Genomic DNA, 10916 nt, shown 5'->3' on the forward strand with positions numbered 1-10916 from the left:
CACGTGACAGAACTAGTGGGTAAAAATCCGAGCGGGATGATGGTAAGAGGTACGTCTTAAATCCCAGAATAGTGAATTTCCGTTTAACAAGGGGTGTGCAAAAAAAAAAAAGAAAATTAAAAATAATAATTTTCATGATCATTGTCATCTGGTAGTATACATACAAAAAAAGATGTGGCTGTTACGCAACCCGCAAAACTGGCTACCAAGCATTGCGAAGCGGAGCCTCTCCCCACCCCTCCTTCAGCTGTACTGTGTATAAATACCACGGTTCGGGGGCGCACGGGGAGCGCAGTTCATTCCACGGAGTTTTCACCGCGGTTTTCCGGTTCGAAATGGCACCAGCCAAGAAGGTGAGTGCAGAACGGGGCTGAGGGGTTGTTTTGTTTTTCCTTTTCTAAATCATCTATTTTAAAAGGAAATGATTTTGTTAAGAAATATGCGATTGTTGTAACTGTTACGCGCCACATATGATACTGATAGTCGTAAGCGCTAAACCTCCATCGCACCGTCGTTGTGACCCACCCATCATCCCATGATGATGATCGGATCCCCCCCCCCCCGTGGGTTTCGCCCTTTATTTTCGTCAAATAAAACTTATAAGTTGTGGGGATTCCAGCAGCGAGTCGAGTAGGTAACGATTCCGGGTGGAACGAGAATCAGTCGCTGCATCTTTGCAGTTTGTTACAAAAAAAAAAAAGTGCTGCTGCTCGGAGTCGCTGAATGATGTGGGACTCGCGCGCGCCGCTCGGCTCGCGCCCTCGCAGGGAATCCTGGAGCGGCTCGAGGCGGGTGACGTCGTGATCGGGGACGGAGGCTTCGTGTTCGCCCTCGAGAAGCGGGGCTACGTGAAGGCGGGACCGTGGACCCCCGAGGCGGCCGCCGAGCACCCGGAGGCCGGTAGAGCTCTCCTCCCTTTCTTTGCCGAAGTTCACATCCATTTTCGTATGTCGATTATATGCACTTTATGATGTTAAATTACGCTGCGCGTGCCGTACGTGCTGCTCACGTCATTTAGCAGAGGCATTCTCCAGAGTGTAAAGTTTTTTTTTTTTTTTTTTTTTTTTTTCAGCGCAGTTTTATCTACTGCATCTTCAGTACATTTACCTTCACCTTGTATCTGCTGAGCCCTGTCCCACATTTACCGAGTGAGTGTCTGTGTGGACTGCTCAGTGCTTTCCTTACTGTGTTTTACCATGCTCTTCTTCGCCGCGTCGGACGCGTGCGCCTGCGGCCTGGCTCTGCAGTGCGACAGCTGCACAGGGAGTTCCTGAGAGCCGGATCCAATGTCATGCAGACGTTCACCTTCTACGCCAGCGATGACAAACTGGAGAACAGAGGCAACGTGCTGCAGTTCACTGTGAGCCCCGAACACGTGGAGGAGTTTATCCGGGGACACGCACAGGAACATTACGCTGTGTTTCGCACACATTTTCTCCACTGAGGTGACTTACATTTAGTCATTTAGGTCATGCTTTTCCCAAAGGGACTTGCAGCGTTAATCTACTTGCATGTATTTACCCATGTATACAGCTGGGTAATTTTACTGGAGCAATTTCAGGTAAGTACCTTGTTCAAGGGTGCTAGAGCCAGATCCATCCAAACAACCGCTTGACCCAAGCGGGGTCGCCGGGAGCCAGTGCCTAACCCGGCAACACAGGGCACAAGCCTGGAGGGGAGGGGACGCACCCAGGACAGGACACCAGTCCATCACAAGGCACCCCAAGCAGGGCTCAAACCCCAGGCCCACCATGCAGCAGGCAGTGGCCAAACCCATCACGTCACCATGGCTACAGCCAGATGCGAGATTCAAACCTGCAACCTTCGGGGCCAAGGGCAGCAGCTCTAACCACTACATTACCAGCTGCCCCATAAGCAGCACTTCCCAAAGTTTGATAGACACCTCTGCAATGTTTTACACATTAAAGTGATCAAAGTACTGTAAGAGGAGTGGGCTTTGAACCCAGCACCTTCAGATTAGAGGGCAGTAGATCTATCCAGTGTTGCACTAGCAATGGCAAGCCTTTGGCTTCAGTCTGTACTCTCAGACACATAGCAAAGGGACAGGGGGCATGACCCCCAATGTTCAAACAAGTGTAGCGTGTCCCCAGGTAATTGTTTATAACTCCATTAAACACTGTTAGTGTTTTTGGTCCTCCTCCACCTGACAAATTGTGGCACACCTGGGTCCAGTAGTGTGATAATAAGCAGGCGATAAGTTAAAAAACCCAGCAGTATCAAATTTTCTGGAAAAAGTGTCCAATAAGAAACTGGAATAATCTCTTTATTTCCTGTTATTAAACTTAATAACCAGTTGGAAAGTTTTCTGTTTTGCTTCAGGGGAGCTTTCAACTTAAGGACTGATTGAGAGATTTTAAATCGTAAACGCAAGCTATTAAGTACTTATTCATGAATATGTACAACTTTAAATTCACCTGATGTTTTAATATTCATTGGGTTATATTTTTAATAACAAACAAGCAGGATTTAGACAGTTAATATTTTTACAGTATCTCTTCTTGCAGTGAGCAGACACACTTGGATTATTAGAGTATCTTGCTATTTTATATTATAGATGATTTGTCGTCTATAATGCAATCGGTATCATTCTGTCGACTGCAGGGGCAGCAGATCAACGAGGCTGCGTGTGACCTTGCCAGGGAGGTGGCCGGCGAGGGAGATGCACTGGTTGCAGGTGGTGTTTCCCAGACACCCTCCTACCTGAGCTGCAAGAGCGAGGATGAAGTGAAGGCTGTTTTTAAGAAACAGATGGATGTCTTTGTCAAGAAGAATGTAGACTTTTTGATTGCAGAGGTATTGCAGTTAATTCCTGTATGCACGGTTTCATATTCATAAGATACAGTGTCAGCTTTCTGTACTTCATTACACTATACAATTTCTTATTTCTTAAATGCAAATCTGGTTGAACTGCAGTGAACTTCTTTGTTTTGTTTTCAGACACATTATGAATCTATGATGATTTGTGCATCTTTGCAGTACTTTGAGCATGTGGAGGAAGCGGAGTGGGCCGTCCACGTTCTGAAGATGAGCGGAAAGCCGGTTGCGACCAGCCTGTGCATTGGACCCGACGGAGATCTGAATGGTGTCAGCCCGGGCGACTGTGCTGTCAGACTGGTGAAGGCTGGTATGTTTACTTAGACAGTTCTACCTATTAACAACTATTATAGTTGTCAACACAGAATAAGTACCTTATGTGATTAAAAATGCATCCGTGGAATCTATTCTGACCTCCACATGCTTTTTACCATGGGAGCAAATGTGCTTAACATCATGTTTTGTAATCCCAAAAACATACTAAACTACGCTTCTTTAATGGTCTGAAACATCCTGAAAAATTAGGTGTTGCGACTTTTATTTCTTTAAACTCATTACACCATTAAAATCCATAGGTTGTCAGTAAAGACCTTAGATATGTGTTTATGGGGTACAGTCACAACACGTAACATTTAATGTTTTTGCATTTATTCGTTTGTAAATAACAAAGTTTTTCCACAAAACGTAAACCTCAGAATGCGACGGGGGTTCTTTTTTTGACCCTTACAGTGGATCAGTCTTGTTCCTGAGCACTCATTGAGTATATAGTGGCTCCTCCACTAACAAACACAGATGGGGCCCCGAGGGACGTTGGTAGGCTGAGTTGTTTGTAAATATAAAGTCACATTTAACAGTATATCACAATCATAATGCGTTAAATAATACCGACCTCGCTCCATTTATTCACATGTTGGGTTCTGTAAAACTGCAGATACAGCTCAAATTAATAAATGCTTTGAAACAGTTCCATGTTATTGTTTTGCATTAATTTCAAACATTAAAACTAAATCTACTTTAAAACTACTCTCAAAATATTACATTTACACAGCCTGCAATTTTATCCAGATTGTTGACAGTTCATCCCATAGGAATGTACAGAATTCATCAGATTTTGGCCAGTTTCAGCTTTATTATCTATGAACCTCGATTTATTTGGTGGTTAGGTACTGTAAAAGTCTTGAAGGTAATTATGATCAATGAAAAATGTGCTGTAAGACTTTTAAACATTTTTATTAACGTCAAGCTACATCTAGTTTAAAATCATTGAAAATAAAACACCTGAATCACAGATTGTGGATAAGTTCATCAAAGAAATATGTGCAAGATGGTGTTTGTCACCTAGTTCTTTATTGCAGACATGCAGGAAAACCAGGCACAAGCTGTGAATTCTGTAAAACTGTAGAAATTATGGGCATTAAGGTCGTAACGCATTTCTTTTCTGATTCTATGCATTTTACTGTCAAATAATGGAAAGGAGTGGAAACATACAGCGTTCACTGCACAGCAAGTTTTGTGAATTAGGAAAGTGAAGAAAACAGAAAACGCATGCTGTAAATAAATAGGAAAAATGTTTACATCTTCAAAAAGGTACTTGCTCTAATAGTGCTCTGGTAAAATTGCCCAGCTGTATAAATGGGTAAATAATTGTAACCTTAACATTCTCAGTTGCTTTGGAGAAAGCATCAGCTAAATGAATAAATGTAAATTCATAATACATGTTTTTTTTTTTTTTTTTTTTTTTTTGTCATGCTTTTTTTTTTTTTATGTAATGCTACAGTGCTGACTATTTGAAGCAGCATATAATTGTTTGTTTCTGGTATTTCACCAAACTTCTGTGGTAAGGTTTCATCATTGACAAATAAAAGTTATATGTATATGGGTGCTCTTAGGTGCTCAGATCGTGGGTGTGAACTGTCACTTTGACCCCATGACCTGCGTGAAGACTGTGAAGCTGATGAAGGAGGGAGTAGAGCGAGCTGGACTCAAGGCCCACTACATGGTGCAGCCCTTGGCATACCACACCCCCGACTGCAACCGCCAGGGCTTCATTGACCTGCCAGAGTTCCCCTTCGGTAGGCGCCGGACACACACAGCGTCCTCAGGAACCCTGGAGAGCAATCACGTAGAATCAGTTCAATATGTTTAGTTCTGTCTGCTTCTCAGCTCTTGAGCCCAGAGTCGTGACCAGGTGGGATGTACAGAAGTACGCCAGGGAAGCATACAATGCAGGCATCCGCTACATCGGGGGCTGCTGCGGGTTCGAGCCGTACCACATCCGTGCTGTGGCAGAGGAGCTGGCGCCTGAGAGAGGCTTCCTGCCTGCTGCTTCTGAGAAGCATGGCATGTGGGGCAGTGGCCTTGACATGCACACCAAGCCCTGGGTTCGGGCCAGGTGAGGAGCCACATTTATTTTCTCATGCATCAACACCACCTGTATAGTTGTTACTTAAACACTTGATTTGGTTGGAAATAACTTGTATATGTACTACAGACAACAATGTGTGTGTTGGGAAAATTATAATTTGTGGAAATGAGGTTCCTAGGGCCTCAGCCTACTGGGGGGGCAGGAACAAAGGCAAATATGTGTTCAGTACCTGTACGGAGAGCTGCCTCTCTGCATTTTTCCAAGGAAAACTGTTTAACAAAAAAAACAATTGGGAGTGCAGATTCGTAGTTGATGTAACAAACCCCATGCACACAAGTGTTTCCTTTTCTGTGCCTGCTTTAGGGCTCGTCGGGATTACTGGGAGAAGCTGAAGCCTGCATCTGGTCGCCCCCTCTGTCCCTCCATCTCCACCCCAGACAGCTGGGGGGTGACCAAAGGCCATGCAGACCTCATGCAGCAGAAGGAGGCCACCAGCGAGGAGCAGCTGAAGCAGCTGTTCAAGAAGGCTGAAGCCAACGACTGATGTGCCCTCCTTTTGGGGAGCGGAGGGGACGCGAGTCTCGCACTCATTCCTACAAAAAATCCACAATCCACACGTGCACGAAAGCCGTACTGTTCTCAAACTTCAGGACCAGTTTTATGTAATCTCATTTCAATAAAATAATCCTCATTACCTGTTTACCTTTTCTAGTCTTTTTTTTTTATCATTGTTAACCACAGGCTATACTGTATGTTACATTATGGAAACAATGTACAGTGAAGTTTCCATAATTTAGCACTTGTGCTTTCTTCAGAGCGTGTACCCTGCTTTGTACAAGTTTTATAATTAATTGTTATTAATTCAATACTTACCTGACTCATCTCACTGATTTGTACAGCTGAGTTTTTGGTGCAGCAGTTGTTACTACCTTGTTCAAAGATGCTACAGCAGTTATTGGGAGAGAAATTTGAACAAACAGTATCAAAGTTACGGGTGGTAGTGTAGTGGTTAGAGCAACTGTTTGTGGACGCAAAGGTTGCAGGTTTGAGTCACACCTTGAGCAAGGTACTTACCCTGAATTACTCCAGTACAATTACCCAGCTGTATAAATGGGTAAATAATTGTAACCTTAATATTGTAAGTTGCTTTGGAGAAAAGTGTCAGCTACATGAATAAATGTAAATGTACAAGTTGAGTGTTGCAGAGGAAACAGAACAGATGAGGTGCTTGCCTCTTGGCATGGTTTATTTAAGGCAGTGCAGGGGAAGATGATAGTGGGGGAAAAGGGGGAACCGGGAACTGGTAGAGCGGGGTGGTGTTTGGGGGTTGTGGTTGGGACTGGGATCGGGGTTGGGGTCGTGGCTGTCTCGGGTTGCTCTATGTCTCTCTCGCTCTGCTCTTCCGCCTCTCTCTTCTTCTCACTAGCGGGTCCGGGGGGAAAAAGAGGTTGCAATTAGCCCCAGCTGCAGCGGGCTTACCCCGGACTCCGCCCCCCTTCCTGCCCACCTCGGTGTGTTACATTGAGTTCGTGCCCTTAACATATATGCTATCTAGGCTCTTTAGGATATTGTCCATCCATCCATTCATCCATTTTCTTGCCCGCTTGTCCTTTTAGGGTCGCGGTGGCAACAGGGAGAGCAGAGAGGCCCAGCTGCCCCTGTCTCCTACAACTTCCTCCAGCTCAGCCCGGGGGATCCCCAGCCGTTCCCAGGCCAACTGTGAGATGTAATCCCTCCAGCGGGTCCTGGGCTGACTTCAGGGCCTCATTCCAGTTGGCTGTGCCCGGTATACCTCCATAGGGAGGTGCCCAGGGGGCATCCTTATCAGATGCCCAAACCACCTCAACTAACTCCTTTCAATGTGGAGGAGTAGCGGCTCTACTCTGAGTTCCTCCTGGATGTCCGAACTCCTCACCCTGTCATGGAGAGTGAGTCACAACACCCTACGGAGAAAACTCATTTCAGCTGTTTGTGTCCGCAATCTTATTCTTTTGGTCATTACCCAAAGTTCATGACCATAGGTGAGGGTAGGGATGTAGATTGACTGGTAAATGGAGAACTTCGCCTTATGGCTCAGCTCCCCCTTCACCACTACAGTCCGGTACAGCGACCGCATTACTGTTGCCGCTGCTCCCAGTCTGTGGCCGATCTCATGCTCCGTTCGTCCCTCACTCATGAACAAGACCCCAAGATACTTAAACCCCTCCACGTGGGGCAAATTCTCTCTCCTTACCTGGAGGGGGCATGCCATCCTTTTCCGTGAGAGAACCATGGACTCAGACTTTGAGGTGCTGATCCTCATCCCAATCGCTTCACACTCGGCTGCAAACCGTTCCAGTGCGTGCTGGAGGCAGCCATGTGACGGTGCCAAAAGGACAACATCATCTGCAAAAAGCAGAGACGTCGCCTTCCGACTCCCACACGGAATGCTCTCCTGACCTCGACTGCGCCGTGATATCCTGTCCATGAAAACCACAAACAGGAGTGGAGACAAGGCACAACCTCGGCGGAGTCCAACACCCACACTGAACAGGCCTGACTTAATGCCGAGTATGCGGACACAGCTTTCGCTCCGTATGTACAAGGACCGAATGGCCCGCAGGTACCCCATACTCCCGAAGCACTCCCACAGAATTTCCCGGGGAACACGGTCATAGGCCTTCTCCAAGTCCACAGAACACATGTAGACTGGATTAGCAAATTCCCATGCCCCTTCAATGATCTGTGAGAGGGTAAAAAGCTGGGCCACTGTTCCACGGCCAGGGCGGAATCCGCATTGTTCCTCTTCAATCCGAGGTTCAACTATCGGCCGGAGCCTCCTCTCCAGCACCCCGGCATAGACTTTCCCAGGGAGGCTGAGAAGTCTGATGCCCCGATAGTTAGCACACACTCTCCGGTCCCCTTTCTTAAAGGTTAGAGACCACCACCCCAGTTTGCCAATTCAAGGGCACTGTCCCCGAGGTCCATGCAACATTACGACAGCCCTACAACATCCATGGCCTTAAGCATTTCCAGGCGGATCTCATCCACCCCCAGTGCTTTGCCACTGTGGAGCTTACCAACTACTTCAGTGACTTCCACCAGGGAAATGGACTCTGACAGCCCAAAAGCCTCTGGCCCTAACTCCTGTAAGGGAGGCATATCACTCGGGTTTAAGAGTTCTTCAAAGTGCTTCTTCCACCTCCCGACAATGTCCTCATCAGAACGCAGCTTGAGCGAAACTCCTCCGACCCCTTCTGAGCTGCCGGATGGTTCTCCAGAACCTCTTTGAAGCCGACCGATAGTCGTTTTCCATGGCCTCTCCAAACTCCTCCCATGCTCTGGATTTTGCTTCTGCAACCGCAGCTGCATTTTTTGCCTTCCAGTACCTCTCTGCTGAGTCAGAAGTCCCCAGAGCCAACCAGGCCTTAAAGGCCTCCTTCTTCAGCTTGACGGCTTCCCTCACCACTGGTGTCCACTAGAGTGTTTTTGGGTTGCCGCCATGACTGGCACCAACAAGCTTTTGGCCACAGCTGTGCCTGGCTGCTTCCACAATGGAGGTTTTGAACAGGGTCATGGATACTGTGACACTGGTTATTTGGGAGTATTGGGAGTTATTTGTGAAGAAAACAGTATCAATTACACATTTTACTGTTTACCAGATTGAATTCCCTAAATATTACATTTTTCCCACAGAATGCTGTTATAAATTTACAATTCATTAATTCTATGCCAATAATGTTCATCTGAAGTATACACATTTTTGATTTTACAATTATTCCTTCAGCAAAGGCAGCGCGATTGTGCCGCTCATTAAACAGACGTGGTGCGCCGTCTCGTGGACATAAGGAGAAACTCGGCAAGTAGAACACAATATCTGCATGTTGTAATGGAAACACGTCTTCAGAAAATTTCCCAAACCGCTCCGTTCCTTTGTTCAGTGGTCCTCCTTATCTGCGGTTTCAGTTACCCGCGCCCAACAAAATATTAAATGGAAAATTACAGAAAGACCAGTTCATTAGTTTTAAATTGCTTGCCGTTCTGAGTATGATGCAACATCGGGACGTGAATCATCCTTTTGTCCAGCGTATCCATGCTGTATCGTATCCTCTACAATAAAAAAAAAAAAAAAAAAAAACTTTATTTAAAAAAAAGAAAAAATAAATCTATATTTATGAGCCCGTCCTGGGTGTGTCCCCTCCCCATCCGGCCTTGCGCCTTATGTTGCCTGGTTAGGCGCCGGCTCGCCGTGACCCCACTTGGGACAAGCAGTTTCAGTAAGTCAGTCAGTTAATATTTATGAGGACCTGGGCAATTAGTTATTGTTTTTAATCTCTTATTGTGCCTAATCTATAAATTAAACTTTATCATAGGTATGTACAGGAAAAAGCATAGTATATATAGATTACGGTACTATCCGCGGTTTCAGGCATCCGCTGGGAGTTTTGGAACTCATTCCCCGCAGATAAGGGTGACTACTCTATACACCGTTTAAATCTCACCAGTATAACAAATGTTACATGCCTAAATGAAGTGACTACAGAACCCTTCTGTGATCAGGTGAGCTGTTGTTTTATGGTGAAACTGGCACTGGAACAAATACATGGAATGGCAGGGGGGGGTCCCGCAGTGCCTTCTGGGAACCACTGTATTGGGCTTCTGCGCCTCCATCCACAGTAACTCAGTGAAAGCAGTATAAACAAATTGGTGCAGAACTGTCGTTTACTAAATACAGTACGTAAAGTAACACCGTCACCGATCAGCCGCTATCGGCTGCGTGATGAAGTTTTCTCCTTCGAGTCTCCATCTTGGCACTTCTTTTTATTCCGCAATTCTCACACTTGTCGCCCGCTGCAGGTCAAGTGTGTTGAGCAGAAGTCCCGGCCAGGAGCGATCTGTGTCTGTCTGCCTGTGGCTCGAGACTCGGGGCTCGCGCTGCCGTCACAGTTAACTACGTCACACCGTGTCGCGTCCGATGCTCGTGGGACTTTTCGGCCTGCGGAGTTCTGGAAAGTAGTCAGTTAACTTTCCGACATGGACCGGCAAAGGAGACCTTAGAATTTCCGTTTCCCTTGATTTGTGTCATTTAATGGCTGAAGTTTAACTGCAGCTTTTTAACAAAAAGACTGATTATATATTGTAAAAACCCCCATGAGCATGACCAAAAATACTAAACCAGCTAACGTATTGATATTAGCACGATAGTTGAGCAGTATGTCCCTTATGCAGGAAAACCGTGAGGCGAATATAATATAATAGTGTTAAACGTTCTCACTTAAAATAAAACTGGCTACAGGGTTAGGGTATAAAAATCTCGCGTCAATTTAATACATGCTGTTATGCGGAAACCAAGCCGTTTAGCCAAAACAGGTTTTTTTACCGGAAGGCGTTGTAACTAGCAATTTTTCGAGACAGAAAACCACTTGACTAAACTTTTTCTGGAGGTTCAGGTTGTGCTCTCAGCAGCAGTCGACACGCGACAGGCTACCCTAAATCAAGCACAAGGCGTTCAGCAGCCGCCTATTTATTTACAAAAATAATAATATAGGCGATTTGTTCTCCATAATACCCGGGAAGAATACTAGAGCAATACAATTCGTACGCGTTTAAAACAAACAAAACCGCAACTGCTACTCCGTCAGTTTCCCTGCCCGTATGTACAACGCAACAATAGCCGAACGACCATACGTAGCCAACAACACGTAATAAATGGCACGTAAAACTGTGTTAAACGTCA

General features: G+C 45.8%; 1 protein-coding gene across 1 annotated transcript; it reads left to right on the top strand.

Moving 5' to 3' along the window:
* On the top strand, positions 1–5900 carry bhmt (betaine-homocysteine methyltransferase). The gene is made up of 8 exons (XM_018736881.2): positions 1–353; positions 768–900; positions 1248–1360; positions 2623–2814; positions 2998–3145; positions 4725–4907; positions 4999–5227; positions 5564–5900. The coding sequence occupies exons 1-8, from the start codon at positions 336–338 to the stop codon at positions 5742–5744; spliced, it is 1197 nt and encodes a 398-aa protein (XP_018592397.2). The 5' UTR covers positions 1–335; the 3' UTR covers positions 5745–5900.
* The last annotated feature ends 5016 nt before the right edge of the window (positions 5901–10916 follow it).

Source organism: Scleropages formosus, chromosome 6 (genome assembly GCF_900964775.1).
Source record: "Scleropages formosus chromosome 6, fSclFor1.1, whole genome shotgun sequence".
Taxonomy (NCBI): domain Eukaryota; kingdom Metazoa; phylum Chordata; class Actinopteri; order Osteoglossiformes; family Osteoglossidae; genus Scleropages; species Scleropages formosus.

Coding starts and splice junctions, on each gene's coding strand:
- bhmt (XM_018736881.2), top strand. Junction 2,815..2,997: donor TAGACTTTTTGATTGCAGAG/GTATTGCAGTTA, acceptor GCATCTTTGCAG/TACTTTGAGCATGTGGAGGA. Junction 5,228..5,563: donor AAGCCCTGGGTTCGGGCCAG/GTGAGGAGCCAC, acceptor TGCCTGCTTTAG/GGCTCGTCGGGATTACTGGG.